At 38.8% G+C, this 17,435-nt stretch overlaps 1 protein-coding gene across 3 annotated transcripts in view; it reads right to left on the reverse strand.

The window, feature by feature from the left end:
• Positions 1-17,435, reverse strand: part of NPEPPS (aminopeptidase puromycin sensitive) — a 124,188-nt gene that overhangs the window by 49,426 nt on the left and 57,327 nt on the right. For all 3 annotated transcript variants that reach the window (XM_068979220.1, XM_068979221.1, XM_068979219.1), the window contains one exon: positions 3,178-3,255. In XM_068979220.1, coding sequence (XP_068835321.1) covers positions 3,178-3,255 — 78 coding nt within the window. The remainder of the gene's footprint in view (positions 1-3,177; positions 3,256-17,435) is intronic.

Below are 17,435 nucleotides of genomic sequence, written 5' to 3' on the forward strand. Positions count from 1 at the left end.
AGTCTTTTCCAATGAGTCAACTCTTCACATGAGGTGGCCAAAGTACTGGAGTTTCAGCTTTAGCATCATTCCTTCATTAATTTTCAGAAGTATCATTTTTCCAATATATGAAAAGGCATTTTTTGTCTTTTGCTACTGACTTTAATCTTTTCATAGTATGAACACAGAATATAGTTTGTAACGATACAGATTTTAAATTTTTAAAAAATTTCCTATCATTTCTATCAAAATGATAGTTCACAGTTTTAAACCTCATATATCTGCCTGCAATGCAGGAGACCCAGGTTCAATCCCTGTGTTGGGAAGGTTCCCTGGAGAAGGAAATGACAACCCACTCCAGTATTCTTGCCTGGAAAATCCCATGGACAGAGGAACCTGGTAAGCTATAGTCCATGGGGTCGCAAAGAGTCAGACACGACTGAGCGCTAACACAAAACACAGTTTTCTACAGGTCACCTATATAAGCTGCAGGCACACCCAATGCTACTTACTCCCTACACCTGCCTCAGTAGCAAGCCTGTGATTTCTAAACACCTTGTTTATTTAGCTATTTTTTTAACTTTTCAATTTTCTTCTTACTATAAAAAGTGAAGTTTGAGCTAAACTACATCTCCACTACTGTATCTTTCACAAAGAATTAAAATTTTCTATAACTTCAAAGATCTGAAAATATTTTCTTTAACCTCACTGTGTGGCTAAGCACAGAATTCTAAATTGAGAGTCAGATTCACTTATAATTTTCAAGGAATGGCTTTATTAGAGTCTGGTTTCCATTGTAAATCTACTGCTCTTTTGATTTCCGAACCTTGAAGGTAACTTCCTCCTAACTCCCTCGCCTCGGGTAGAAACTCTTTGAGAGCCTCACTTTACCCCCTGAAAATTCTAAAATTTGCTTTGGTGTGGGACTTCTTACATTTATTGAGTTTCCTTTTGATAGTGTATTTTTTCAAACTTAAGGCTTCTGTCTCATCGGTTCAAATAAATTTTCATGTTGTGTGTTTTTCATAATTTCCCCTTCCCATTTTCCATATCCTCTCTTTCACTAGCTGGATGTCTGGTCCTGCTAGATCAGTCCTCCAATCTTCCTATTTGGAAGATGCCTCTATTTCACCTTTCAAAACTTTTGTTTGTTTTTACTCCTAATATATTGTAATTTCTATTCCATCCTCTTTTTATTTAATGAATGTAATATTAGTAATACTCCTTAGGATATTAATCTGTTTGGGTTTCTATATTTCTATTATACTTATTGCTTTCCTTTTTGCTTTATAGTTTCATTTAGAAGTTTATCCAATGTCTGGTAATTACTGCCCCAGTGACTTTGGGCTTGGCCCTGCTATTTGCTTTGCACAATGAAATGTGAATGAACATCACCATCCACATAGAAGCTTTAAATGTTTGTGATTTGTTGCTGTCTCCAGCTCCGAGCTTCTGCCCTCTGCCATATGAGAGAACGGCATGCTGCACTCAGCGGCTACTCTCTACAGAGCCTGGCATCAAGAGTCATATGAGCTTAGTGGAGTTCAGGGAAGTTGGCAGTATGTCTGCAGATGATCAGCAGTCCTCAGGGCCATGTGTAAACAAGAAATATGTTGTAAGCCCGTGATATTTGTGATTCCATTTGTGGGTTAAAATATATACACACTTATGTATACATAGAATATTTCTGGAAGGATTCACTAGACAATAAAAGTAGAAGGGGTCGGAGAGAGAAATTCTCAGTTTTCAGGTTATTATCTTCAGTATTTTTTAATACAGGTTCATGGCAAACATTTGTTTTTATAATAATTTCACACAAAAATAATCCTAGTGAGAAAAAGACAAAATGAAAGGTCTTAAAGAGTACCAAGATAAAACTTCTCCAATTTAAAATTTTTCTATAAACACTTTCATATTGAGGGAATATATTCTCAATATAAAAATTATGGAAAACAGAGAAGGGTATGAATAAGAATAAAAATCATCAATTATGTCAACAACCAGACATATAATATTATTCATACCATTTTAGAGATATCACATCACCCTGTATGTGTCATTCTGTATTCTGTTTTTCAATTTTACATTATAATAAGTACTTTACAAACCTCACTTTTAATTGCTGGATGTATTCATCATACATATATGTCATAATTAGCTTAATTATTCCCTTAATGTTGGAAAAATGTATTAATTCTAATTTTTTACTATCTTAGTAATGTCTGAAGAGACATTTCTAGGCATAAGGTATTTCTTGTATTTATGACTTTTCTTTAGGATACTACTATATTCCTAAATACCAGAACTGCCAGGTCAAAAGACATGAATATCTTTAGGCTCTTAACACATACTGCCAGGCTGCTTTCCAAATAAATTACATGGATTTATATTCTTACTAGAAACATTAAGGCAGTCACATCGAGATTCATTTTTTTACTCCTGATTACATGACAGACAAAAACTGGTATTATCTGTAGCAGTTATTTCAATATTTCTCATTACAAGGAGGGCAAACATCTTAACACACTGTTACTATTCATTTGTATTTTCTTTCGTTATGTGGCTTTCATATGCGGCTTTTCATATGCTCATTTATCAAAGTCTCAGTACTTTACCAACTGATTTGTATATCATTTCTTCCATTATATTAAGCTCAGAACGTCTAGTTTCTTTGTGCTTTTAAATGGCACATGCAGTAATGTATCAACGAATCTTTCCTTCCATGCTCTCACTTAGCATAGCATCTCTCTAATCTCCGATTGCACCTCAAAATCATCTGTGGAACATTTGCCTCAGATATTTGGATTCAATTAGTAGAAGAACTAGGTAGACGTAATTTTAAAAAACTGAAACTGAAAAAGTGAAAACAATGCATTATGTTCTAGAATAGAATGACTGTCATTTCTTACTCTTTTCTGGTGGGTAAACATTGAAATGAACCTGACTGTTTTAAGCTCTATCTTCATGCTCTGTTACTGTTGTTCAGTTGTCAAGTAGAATCTGACTCTTTGAGACCCCATGGACTGCAGCATGCCAGGCCTCCCTGTCCCTCACCATCTCCCAGAGTTTGCCCAAGATCTTAATCTCCCTAAAACAAAGAGCTTTTTATTTAAAAAAAAGAAGACATGCAATAAATCTTTTGGGAATAAGTAAGATGTCACTATTCATTATGGGATTTTATAAAGCCATGTCTCCTACCTGGTTGGAGAGTACTAGGAAAAGACAAGGTGACTTTTTCATCTTCATTTTGATAGTTAAATCCTGTAGCATGTATTTCTGGAATGGAAAAAAAAAAATTACTTCACAAATCTGACTGGACCAAATCCAGCCTGTAACAATTAACATTTTCAAGAGCAAAATCTCAAATAAAATTAAATACTCTGAATTTAATAAATCAAGTTCCTATTAACAAGAGTGTCATTTCAAACTAACCTATTTTAGACTATGTAACCTAACTTAAATATGCTCCTTAAAAATAATTACACATCCGACATTAATTCACAAAACTTTCATGATATAAGGAAATAGGGCTACTATAAATGTGAAAAGGTTTTCTACCGGATTCCCAGACATACTTCATCCTTCTTTGTGTAATAATGATACTGCTTTATTCGTTGCAGTCTTACTCCTGAACATTTGAAATACAGAACAGGTTGCCAAGATTTCAGTGTTAAGATATGTCACTGATAAAGAACCGGCCTGCCAATGCAGGAGACACGGGTTAGATCCCCGATCTGGGAGAATCCCACATGCAACTAATTTAAGCCCGTGCACGCCCATGCAACACAACTAATGAGCCTGTGCTCTAGAGCCCAGAAACTGCAACTCCTGAGACCACATCCCGGAACTACTGAAGCCTGTGCACCTAGAGCACAGGATCTGCAATGGGACGAGCCCCTGCACTGAGAAGCCCTCGCACTGCCACCGGAGTGGCCCCTGCTCCCCACGATGGGAGAAAAGCCAAGACCCAACAGTCAAAAATGATCCAAAAAATAAAATGAAAACACAGATTTATCAGTGAAAGTTCTGTTCTCCCACTCAAACAAAGGTAACAGTTCCAACAAGATAGAAGTCCTATTTCCACTGAAATTCTTTGTTGTTACGTTTTATAGAAATAAGGAAGGAAAAAACAGGTGTGCAGATTAAATTAAGGTTTTGATTTACTCCCTACCAGTAGAAAAACATCTATTTCTGCTTTATTGACTATGCCAAAGCCTTTGACTGTGTGGATCACAATAAACTGTGGAAAATTCGGAAAGAGATGGGAATATCAGATCACCTGATCAGCCTCTTAAGAGACCTATATGCAGGTCAGAAAGCAACAGTTAGAACTGGACATGGAACAACAGACTGGTTTCAAATAGGAAAAGGAGTACGTCAAGGCTGTGTACTGTCACCCTGCTTATTTAACTTCTATGGAGAGTACATCATGAGAAACGCTGGGCTGGAAGAAACACAAGCTGGAATCAAGATTGCCAGGAGAAATATCAATAACCTCAGATATGCAGATGACACCACCCTTATGGCAGAAAGTGAAGAGGAGCTAAAAAGCCTCTTGATGAAAGTGAAAGAAGAGAGTGAAAAAGATGGCTTAAAGCTCAACATTCAGAAAACGAAGATCATGGCATCTGGTCCCATCACTTCGTGGCAAATAGATGGGAAACAGTGGAAACAGTGTCAGACTTTATTTTGGGGGGCTCTAAAATCACTGCAGATGGTGACTGCAGCCATGAAATTAAAAGACGGTTACTCCTTGGAAGAAAAGTTATAACCAACCTGGATAGCATATTGAAAAGCAGAGACATTACTTTGCCCACAAAGGTCCATCTAGTCAAGGCTATGGTTTTTCCTGTGGTCATGTATGGATGTGAGAGTTGGACTGTGAAGAAGGCTGAGCGCCGAAGAATTGATGCTTCTGAACTGTGGTGTTGGAGAAGACTCTTGTGAGTCCCTTGGACTGCAAGAAGATACAACCAGTCCATTCTAAAGGAGATCAGCCCTGGGTGTTCTTTGGAAGGAATGATGCCAAAGCTGAAACTCCAGTACTCTGGTCACCTCATGAGAAGAGTTGACTCACTGGAAAAGACTCTGATGCTGGGAGGGATTGGGGGCTGGAGGAGAAGGGAACGACAGAGGATGAGATGGCTGGATGGCATCACGGACTCGATGGACGTGAGTCTGAGTGAACTCCGGGAGTTGGTGATGGACAGGGAGGCCTGGCGTGCTGCGATTCATGGGGTCGCAAAGAGTCAGACATGACTTAGCGACTGAACTGAACCAGTAGTAAGAAGAGCCTGCTTATTTAAATGATACTTCAGAATGCTTAGTTGACACTTCGGGAAAAGAGCATAGCAGATCAACTCCCACCCACATCCTCACTCCGAAAGAAAAACTGCCCAAAGAGGTAGCCTGAATAAGCACTTGAAAAGATGTTCAGTATCTTTAATCATCAGGGAAATGCAAATCAAAACCACAATATGATACCACTTTATACCCACTAGGACAACTATAACCAAAAAGACAATAGTAAGTTTAGGGAGGATGTAGAGAATCTAGAACCCTCACACATTGCTGATAGGAATGTAAAAATGTTTCCAAATGTTCTGGGAAACAGCCTGGCAGTTCCTCAAATGATTAAACACAGAATTAACTGTATAACCCAGAAATTCCACTCTTAGGTATATACCCAAGAGAAATGAATACATATGTCCACATAAAAATTTATACACAAAGGTTCTTAGTAGTCAAAAAACAGAAACAACTCAAATGTCTATCAACTGATGAACAGATACTATGGGATATACAATGGAATATTATGTGACAATAAAAAGAAATAAAGTGTTAATATATGCTACAATATGGACAAGCCTTGAAAACATGTTAAGTGAAAGAAACCAAACACAAAAGGCCACATGTCTATATATGAAATGTTCAGAATAGGTAAATCCATACAGACAGAAAGTAAACTAGTGGCTGCCTAGGGCTGGAAGGTCATGCAGAAATGGAAAGTGACAGCTCACGGGTTTTTTCTTTCTGGGGTGATGAAAATGTTCTAAAATTGATTCTGACGGTAGCTTAAAAACCACTGAATTGAATTCTATAGTGTGTGAATTATATCTCAAAAAGTTATTATTAAAAGAGAGGCAGCCTTACCAGTCACAGGCTTAAGTTTGATACGGGTAACAGTGATTCAGATTTAATAACATTCTATGAGTCAGGCAAGATGCCCACAATTCACTCTCTTCTCATAGGTTACTAAAGATTAAATTCCTAATGTTTCTAATATGATGGTTCAAACAAGTTTTATAAAGCCAAAATCTTTATAAAACCAATAAGAATTTATCATTTGTTTTTGAAAGAACTTTATAATCAATTATTCCTCATTTTACAGATGAAGAAAATGATGTATCTAAAGTAAATCATTCACTCAAGGTCACACTGCTGGACTAGAACTCAGTTCCTTTGCTATTCCTATTGCCAAAATTCTTTCTATTATCATAAGATAGCGCCTAAATTTGAACAGAAACTCAACATTTGGTATATATTCAATACTGATAAAATAAATCCCTACTGAAACAATGACTTCTGCTGGCAAAAATCTTAGATTTGCTCTAACTTGATCCCCAAGAATAGAATATTCCTTAGCCTCCAGGGAAGCTACAAGGCACTTCAAGGATTAAGAATGCACTTTTCTAACTCAGATATAAAGTAGCATTATGGTACCTCTAAGGTATTCTGCGGAGAAGGCAATGGCAACCCACTCCAGTACTCTTGCCTGGCAAATCCCAAGGACGTAGGAGCCTGGTAGGCTGCAGTCCATGGGGTCGCGAAGAATCGGACACGACTGAGCGACTTCACTTTCACTTTTCACTTTCATGGATTGAGAGGGAAATGGCAACCCACTCCAGTGTTCTTGCCTGGAGAATCCCAGGAACAGCGAAGCCTGGTGGGCTGCCGTCTATGGGGTCGCACAGAGTCGGACACGACTGAAGCAACTTAGCAGCAGCAGCAGCAGCAGTAGCAAGGTACTCTGATCAAAAACTATCTCTATAAATGTTTACTAAAACTAACTTGTTTCTATAAATGCACAAGAAAAGCTTCAAACTGGTAAGAAATGAAGACAGAAAAGCAAAAGAAGAGCAGTTTTTAAATTGAAACAATCAAATAGTGTACTGCTAGATTATATCCTACTGCATATCCTTCCAAATGTACACATATCAACTACACCTGTGTATAAAACAAAGAGCAAATTTCCTCCAAAATTCTCTCTCAGTAAAAAGAAAGTAGCCATATATCTGAATTCTTTAAAAGTCTCCTGGATTATGGGATACTCTTCTAATTGCTTCGCGTGGACAACATGCTACTTTGCAGAAGTCGAGTTTGAAATAACCTCAGTCAACTGTAGTTTTGTACATCACCACTACCATTCAGTGGCGCAAGCCAAAAATAAGAAAGCATCCTAACTGCCTCCCCCTCCATGTCTGTCTGTCTCTAACACTACACATTCAACAAGCAAGTTCAACATTCTTAATCCCAGAATTTTCAAGGTTTTACCACTACAGCCCAGTCCTGTGTATCATTACTTCTCTCCTAGGTCACTGTAATAGCTTCTTAACTGGTCTATTTCCACTTTTGCTGCCTTATAGTCTATGTTATAGCAGCTAGGGTCATCAGTGAGATCAAAGCCTCTAATGGGAGTCCTACAATATTCATAATGAAAATCTAAATCTGCTTGAGATGGGCAATTATTTCTTGGAGAGGATTCAAAATAAGCACTAATCATAAAATTAAAAAACTGACAGATCAGATTTCATTAATATCCTACTGTATAATACAGGGAACTATATTCAACAGCCTTTGGTAAACCATAATGGAAAAGAATATGAAAAAGAATATATATGTAAAAAACACTTAAAACTTGTAATTATCAAAAGACACTATGAAGAAAATGAACAGGCAAACCACAGACGAAGAGAAAATATTTTACTTTGTATAGATGCAAAAAAATTATATCCAGAATATACATAAAAACTTCTACAACCCAGTGATAGACAGACAGATAACCAAAAACATCTTTAACAGAATCTTTGACATTGGTCTCAGGAATACAATATCTTTCTAGATATATTTCCTCAGGCAAAGGGGAAAAAAGCAAAAATAAACAAATGGGATTACATCAAACTAAAAGGCTTTTGCACAGCAAAGGAAACCATCAATAAAACAAAAAGACAACCTATGAAATCGGAAAAGACATTTGCAAACAACATATCCTATAAGGGGTTAATCTACAAAACAAATAAAGAACACATACAACTAACAGTAACAACAACAACAAAAACAACCTGATTTGAAAATGGACAGAGGAGCTAAATAGACACTTTTTCCAAATAAGACACACAAATGGCCAATAAGCACATGAAAAGATGTTCAACATCACTAATTTTTAGGGAAATGCAATTCAAAACCACAATGAGATACTCCCTCATGCCAGTTAGACTGGTTATTATCGAAAAGACAAAAAATAACAGGCCAGTGCTCTGGGACAACATGGAGTGATGGGGTGGGGAGGGAGGTGACGTTCAGGATGGGTGGGTTCAGGATGAGGGGGACACATGTATACCTATGGCCGATTCATGCTGATGTATGGCAAAAGTGAAAGTGAAAGTTGCTCAATTGTGTCTGACTCTTTGTGACCCCATGGACTACACAGTCCATGGAACTCTCCAGGCCAGAATACTGGAGTGGGTAGCCTTTTCCTTCTCCAGGGGATCTTCCCAACCCAGGGACTGAACCCAGGTCTCCCACATTGCAGGCAGATTCTTTACCAGCTGAGCAACAAAGAAGCCCTGATGTATGGCAAAAGCCATCACAATATTGTAAAGTAATTATCCTCCAGTTAAAATAAATAAAATTTTTTTAAAAGGTAACAAATGTTGGCAAGGATCTACAGAAAAGGGAACTTTCATACACTGTTGGTGGGAATGTAAACTAGTATAACCACTATGGAAGACAGTATGGATATTCCTCAAAAATTTAAGAACAGAACTACCATATGATCCAGCTATCCTACTTCTGGTATTCATCCAATGAATACAAAAACACTAATTTAAAAAGATATATGCATCCCTATGTTCATCACATTTACAATAGCAAAGACGTGGAAACAACCTAAGGACCCACCCACTGATGAATGAATTAAGATGTGGGCTATATATAAAGCAGAATATTACTCAGCCATAAAAAGATGAAATCTTATCATCTGCAACTGCATAGATGGACCTTGAGGCTATTGTGCTAAGTAAAATAAGTCAGATAGAGAAAGGACACATACCATATGATACCACTGAGATTTTTTATATATATATATATATATATATATATTTATGAAGTAATTAGGGACTTCCCTGGCGATCCAGGGCGAAGGCAACATGCACCCGATGCAGGAGGCCCAAGTTCGACCCCTGGTTGGGAACTAGATCCCACATGATGCAACTAAGAGTCTGCATGCCACAACTAAAGATACTGGAACGATCTGGTGGTAAGCACACTATAAGCGCATACAGAAGTAGAAATATAATGCTGTGCACATCAAAAATATAACAAAATGCTATTGTAGATGTGGAGTAATAACTAGAACTCATATTTTGCCACTGATGCCTCACTGTCGTTCCTCAAAGACTGCAAGCATTCTCTAACCTCAGAATTTCTGCAACTTCATGAAAAATTCTTTATCCAGCTACCTATACATTTTATGTCATTCAGGTCTCTGCTCAAATCATTTCTTTAGAAATCTGTTCCATCACCTTAAACAACAGGCTTCCTTCTATATTCTGTTCCTGTGCTTTCTGATTACTTATTACTATACTCATTACATTACATATTTGTTATTTATCTTCCCAAACTGAATACATATATCTGGAAGGCTGACTCCTAGTTTTGTCCACCACTCTAGCTCCAATGCTAGAATGGTTTCTGGCACACAGTAGGTTTAGTAATCATTGGCAGAATGAATAGGTCACTTCAAAAACAACATTTTAAGGGATTACATCATGAAGATAATCAATCAGTTCAGTTCAGTTCAGTCGCTAAGTCGTATCCGACTCTTTGCGACCCCATGAATCGCAGCATGCCAGGCCTCCCTGTTCATCACCATCTCCCGGAGTTCACTCAGACTCACGTCCATCAAGTCCGTGATGCCATCCAGCCATCTCATCCTTGTTCATCCCCTTCTCCTCCTGTCCCCAATCCCTCCCAGCATCAGAGTCTTTTCCAATGAGTCAACTCTTCCCATGAGGTGGCCAAACTACTGGAGTTTCAGCTTTAGCATCATTCCTTCCAAAGAAATCCCAGGGTTGATCTCCTTTAGAATGGACTGGTTGGATCTCCTTGCAGTCCAAGGGACTCTCAAGAGTCTTCTCCAACACCACAGTTCAAAAGCATCAATTCTTCGGTGCTCAGCCTTCTTCACAGTCCAACTCTCACATCCATACATGACCATAGTAAAAACCATAGCCTTGATTAGACGGACCTTAGTCGGCAAAGTAATGTCTCTGCTTTTCAATATGCTATCTAGGTTGGTCATAACTTTCCTTCCAAGGAGTAAGCGTCTTTTAATTTCACGGCTGCAGTCACCATCTGCAGTGATTCTGGAGACCCCAAAAATAAAGTCTGACACTGTTTCCACTGTTTCCCCATCTATTTGCCACGAAGTGATGGGACCAGATGCCATGATCTTCGTTTTCTGAATGTTGAGCTTTAGGCCAACTTTTTCGCTCTCCTCTTTCACTTTCATCAAGAGGCTTTTTAGCTCCTCTTCACTTTCTGCCATAAGGGTGGTGTCATCTGCATATCTGAGGTTATTGATATTTCTCCCGACAAGCTTGATTCCAGCTTGTGTTTCTTCCAGCCCAGCGTTTCTCATGATGTACTCTGCATAGAAGTTAAATAAGCAGGGTGACAATACACAGCCTTGACATACTCCTTTTCCTATTTGGAACCAGTCTGTTGCTCCATGTCCAGTTCTAACTGTCGCTTCCTGACCTGCATACAGATTTCTCAAGAGGCAGGTCAGGTGGTCTGGTACTCCCATCTCTTTCAGAATTTTCCACAGTTTATTGTGATCCACACAGTCAAAGGCTTTGGCATAGTCAATAAAGCAGAAATAGATGTTTTTCTGGACCTCTCTTGCTTTTTCCATGATCCAGCGGATGTTGGCAATTTGATCTCTGGTTCCTCTGCCTTTTCTAAAACCAGCTTGAACATCAGGGAGTTCACGGTTCACATATTGCTGAAGTCTGGCTTGGAGAATTTTGAGCATTACTTTACCAGCATGTGAGATGAGTGCAATTGTGCGGTAGTTTGAGCATTCTTCGGCACTGCCTTTCTTTAGGATTGGAATGAAAACGACCTTTTCCAGTCCTGTGGCCACTGCTGAGTTTTCCAAATTTGCTGGCATATTGAGTGCAGCACTTTCACAGCATCATCTTTCAGGATTTGAAACAGCTCAACTGGAATTCCATCACCTCCACTAGCTTTGTTCATAGTGATGCTTCCTAAGGCCCACTTGACTTCACATTCCAAGATGTCTGGTTCTAGATTAGTGACCACATCATCATGACTATCTGGGTCGTGAAGATCTTTTTTGTACAGTTCTTCCGTGTATTCTTGCCACCTCTTCTTAATATCTTTTGCTTCTGTTAGGTCCATACCATTTCTGTCCTTTATCGAGCCCATCTTTGCATGAAATGTTCCCTTGGTATCTCTAATTTTCTTGAAGAGATCTCTAGATCTCTAGTTTTCCTCTATTTCTTTGCACTGATCGCTGAGTACCCATATAAAATATATTAATAAAAAATACCTTTACTAATAACATATGAATGGGGATTTATGGCTAGAGAGAAAATTTTCAATTAAAACATAATACAGTAATTCAAAAAGGCCTTAGAAGATAGTATTTGTTCTGGAACAATTAGATTGTTCAAAGTGTGGAAAGCCATTAATATACTAAAGATACATGAAAAGTCTCAATAAATATGCTTCAGTAAAGTAGAGAAAAGGCAATATTACCAAATTAATGTTTACATTAATATAGTTATAATTTAAATTGTATATATGTAAATTGAGCATTATAAGTAGACAGTTACCTACATCACGTATAAACAGAATCAATAACCTCAGATACACAGATGACACCACTCTTATGGCAGAAAGCAAAGAAGAACTAAAGAGTCTCCTGATGAGGTGAAACAGGAAAGTGAAAAAGTTGGCTTAAAACTCAACATTCAAAAACTAAGATCATGGCATCCAGTCCCATCATTTCATGGCAAATGGATGGGGAAACAATGGTAACAGTGACAGACTATTATCTTGGGCTCCAAAATCACTGCAAATGGTGACTGCAGCCATGAAATTAAGACGCTTGCTCCTCGGAAGAAAAGCTATGATGAACCTAGACAGCATATTAAAAAGCAGAGACATTACTTTGCCAACAAAGGTCCATCTAGTCAAAGCTACAGTTTTTCCAGTAGTTATGTATGGATGTGAGAGTTGGACTACAAAGAAAGCTGAGCACTGAAGAACTGGTATTTCTGAATTGTGGTGTTGGAGAAGACTCCTGAGAGTCCCTTGGACTGCAATGAGATCAAACCAGTCAATTGTAAAAAAAAAAATCAGTCCTGAATATTCACTGGAAGGACTGACGCTGAAGCTGAAACGCCAATACTTTGGTCACATGATGTGAAAAACAGACTCAGGAGAAGACCTTGATGCTGGGAAAGACTGAAGGCAGGAGAAGGGGATGACAGAAGATGAGATGGTTGGATGGAATCACCGACTCGATGGACATGAGTTAGAGGAAGCTCCGGGAGTCGTGATGGACAGGGAAGCCTAGTGTTCTGCAGTCCATGGGCTTGCAAAGAGTTGGACAAGGAGAATGTCAAGGCTGTATACTGTCACCCTGCTTATTTAACTTACATGCAGAGTACATCATGAGAAACGCTGGGCTGGAAGAAGCACAAGTTGGAATCAAGACTGCTGGGAGAAACATCAATAACCTCAGATATGCAGATGACACCACCCTTATGGCAGAAAGTGAAGAAGAAACTAAAGAGCCTCTTGATCAAAGTGAAAGAGGGGAGTGAAAAAGTTGGCTTAAAGCTCAACATTCAGAAAACCAAGATCATGGCATCCGGTCCCATCACTTCATGGGAAATAGATGGGGAAACAGTGGAAACAGTGGAAACAGTGACAGATTTAATTTTTTTGGTCTCCAAAATCACTGCAGATGGTGACTGCAGCCATGAAATTGAAAGATGCTTACTCCTTGGCAGGAAAGTTATGGCCCACCTAGACAAAATATTAAAAAGAAGAGACATTACTTTGCCAACAAAGGTCCATCTAGTCAAAGCTATGGTTTTTCCAGTAGTCATGTATGGATGTGAGAGTTGGACTATAAAGAAAACTAGGGGTGAAGAATTGATGCTTTAGAACTGTGGTGTTGCAGAAGACTCTTGAGTCCCTTGAACTGCAAAGACATCCAACCAGCTCATCCTAAAGGAAATCAGTCCTGAATGTTCACTCGAAGGACTGATGTTGAAGCTGAAACTCCAATACTTTGGCCACCTGATGCGAAGAGCTGACTCATTGGAAAAGACCCTGATGTTGGGAAAGATTGAAGGTCGGAGAAGAAGGGGACGACAGAGGATGAGATGGTCGGATGGCATCACCGACTCAATGGACACGAGTCTGCATAAACTCTGGGAGTTGGTGATGGAGAGGGAGGCCTGGCATGCTGCAGTCCATGGCGTCACAAAGAGTCAGACATGACTAAGCGACTGAACTGAACTGAAATGACTGAGCGACTGAACTGAACTGAAGCTTAATCAAACTTAAGATTGACAAAAAATCTTTAAAAAAATATTTTAAATGTGAGAATAGTAATCTTATAACCAGGCATATGTGGTTATTCAAATCTGAGCCCTCACTGTCATATCTATAAAATTAAAATCATTACCGATTCCTTAGTTATTTGAAGATTATATATAATGCACGCTATGTAAAGTGCTTAGCATAGTGTCTGGTTATGACCATCAAAAAAATGAACACTCTTTTTCTAGATCATAATATATGTAACAATTCTTTGTTAACTACAACTAATTCATTGTTGCTGTTGAGCCCCTAAGTCATATCTGACTCTGCAACCCCATGGACTGTAGCCCACCCAACTCCATTGGATTTCTCAGGCAAGAATACTGCAGTGGTTGCCACCTCCTTTTCCAGGGGGTCTTCCAGACCCAGGGATCAAACCTGTGTCTCCTATTAGGCAGAAAGATTCTTTACTGCCACCAGGAAAGTCCACTAATTCATTATACCTGTATAAATAAGGACTCTTGCTGAAATTACTTACAATAGAGCACTACATTTCAGAAAAAAACTAAATATAATTGGCATTTTGAAATATGTGGATATAAACACACATATTTGGGTATAAGCATGCATGTGTTGAGTATGTATTTTAGTAATCAAATAAACAGAAGTAAAACATGAATATAAGCATAGCATGTATAAAACCATAACAAAAAAATATTAACTCTCAAAACTACTAACAATATTCACTTTGACTAAAAAAGGTTATTCATGACAATATATACCTACAAAGTTAAAATATAATTTAAGATATAATTTTGACTTAGAAGTAAAAAGAATTTCAGAACTATGTACACAATATGCTATCATTTATGAGCACACACACAATATGTATGTAGATACAGATATACAGACACAGATGAACATATATGTCTATAAATGCTTAGAACATCTGAGGGAGGATACATACAAACTTGACAACTTGTCTCCAGGCAGGAGAGGGTGAAGGCTGGAAAGGGGGAAAGCAGGCTTACTTAGTACTGTGTAACTTTTGAATTTGGCATCATGTGAACATATTATGAAAAATTTTGTAATGCTAAAATCTTTTGAAAGATACTCCTTTTGAGATCCTAATCAAATTTGTATAGCATGCCCATTTATCAAACAAATCTAATGAATATGTGTTCTAATTTTGGGCTTTCCAAGTATAGCTTATTAAGGAGGAGGCACTCTTGCCTAGATCTTTAGGACTCTGGTCAATCATAATGCAAAAATCACAGTCATTCTTAGAGAACACGAAAGGGGAAGTGGCTCGTCTTGTTTGCACAGTCTAACAGTGCAAAAAGCTTTCACTATAACGAAAAGAAGGCAGACGCTCTTAATCACTGTACCACTTCAGCTCAGTTCAGTCGCTCAGTCGTGTCCGGCTCTCTGCGACTCCATGAACCGCAGCAAGCCAGGCCTCCCTGTCCATCACCAACTCCCGGAGTTCACTCAGACTCAAGTCTATCGAGTCCATGATGCCATCCAGCCATCTCATCCTCTGTCGTCCCCTTCTCCTTCTGCCCCCAATCCCTCCCAGCATCAGGGTCTTTTACAATGAGTCAGCTCTTCGCATGAGGTGGCCAAAGTATCTAATCTCCTTTAGGATGAACTGGTTGGATCTCCTTGCACTCCAAGGGACTCTCAAGAGTCTTCTCCAACACCACAGTTCAAAAGCATCAATTCTTCGGCACTCAGCTTTCTTCTCAGTCCAACTCTCACATCCATACATGACCATAGGAAAAACCATAGCCTTGACTAGACGGACCTTAGTTGGCAAAGTAATGTCTCTGCTTTTCAAAATGCTATCTAGGTTGGTCATAACTTTCCTTCCAAGGAGTAAGCGTCTTTTAATTTCATGGCTGCAGTCACCATCTGCAGTGATTCTGGAGCTCCAAAACATAAAGTCTGACACTGTTTCCACTGTTTCCCCATCTATTTCCCATGAAGTGATGGGACCAGATGCCATGATCTTCGTTTTCTGAATGTTGAGCTGTAAGCCAACTTTTTCACTCTCTTCTTTCACTTTCATCAAGAGGCTTTTGAGTTCCTCTTCACTTTCTACCATAAGGGTGGTGTCATCTGCATATCTGAGGTGATTGATACTTCTCCTGGCAATCTTGATTCCAGCTTGTGCTTCTTCCAGCCCAGCGTTTCTCATGATGTACTCCTCATAGAAGTTAAATAAGCAGGGTGACAGGCTGTTAAATATACACCCTTGATGTACTCCTTTTCCTATTTGGAACCAGTCTGTTGTTCCATGTCCAGTTCTAACTGTTGCTTCCTGACCTGCATATAGGTTTCTCAAGAGGCAGGTCAGGTGGTCTGGTATTCCCATTTCTTTCAGAATTTTCCACAGTTTGTTGTGATCCACACAGTCAAAGGCTTTGGCATAGTCAATAAAGCAGAAATAGATGTTTTCCTGGACCTCTCTTGCTTTTTCAATGATCCAGTGGATGTTAGTAATTTGATCTCTGGTTCCTCTGCCTTTTCTAAAACCAGCTTGAACATCTAGAAGTACACAGTTCACGTATTGCTGAAGCCTGGCTTGGAGAATTTTGAGCATTACTTTACTAGCGTGTGAGATGAGTGCAACTGTGCAGTAGTTTGAGCCTTCTTTGGCACTGCCTTTCTTAGGGATTGGAATGAAAACTGACCAATCACCACTTAGTCTCTGACAAAATTTGAGAACCTTTCTCATGTGAGTTCTTCTAGAGTAGAGTTTGTTTTCTGTTTGATATTTGTGCAGGTATGCTATCTGGTCCAGTACCTTTCCTTTAAATTACTCTGCTCACTTCCACAAAGAATACCAGGATCCTCAGGCCCCTTCATAAATCTACTTTACTTATGAACCTATCTGCAGGGCAGGAATAGAGATGCAGACATAGAGAAGTAAAGACAAAGTAGAGACATAGAGAACAGAACAGAGAACTGATTTGTGGACACAGCAGGCTGGCAGGGGGGTGGGGGGGAGAAGAGGGAAAGAGAAGGTGGGACGAACTGAGAGAGTAGCACTGATACACACACACACACACACACACACTCTACCATGTGTAAAACAGATAGCTCATGGGAAGCTGCTGTGTAACACAGGGAGCTCAGCTGGGTGTTCTGTAATGACATAGAGGGGTAGGATAGAGGGGTGGTGGGACGGATGCTCCAGCGGGAGGGGGTATCTATATTCTTATAGTGAATTCACGTTGTTGTACAGCTGAAACACAATACTGTAAAACAATTATCCTCCAATTAAAAATATTAAAATTAAAAATTACTTCATTGTAATTTTCCCTTTTTGCTGGCCTTTCTCATTTTATCATTTAATATGTTAATTCTGGTGCTCTCTCTGCCACAGTATGCCTCAAGAGGGATACAATGCTTTTTATTTAGTAAGCACCTACCCCTATGAGGGAACCTATAGCTGTTAAGGCCAATTTGTATTAACAATGAGTAACACAATGAGGAATTATAAGGTAACTCCTATTTTCCCTATTAAAAAAATCTAGGTCAGAGTTTCTCCTAACTGAAAATTTCTAAATATATCCATATGCACT

This window comes from Capricornis sumatraensis, chromosome 8 (genome assembly GCF_032405125.1).
Source record: "Capricornis sumatraensis isolate serow.1 chromosome 8, serow.2, whole genome shotgun sequence".
In the NCBI taxonomy this organism is placed as follows: Eukaryota; Metazoa; Chordata; class Mammalia; order Artiodactyla; family Bovidae; genus Capricornis; species Capricornis sumatraensis.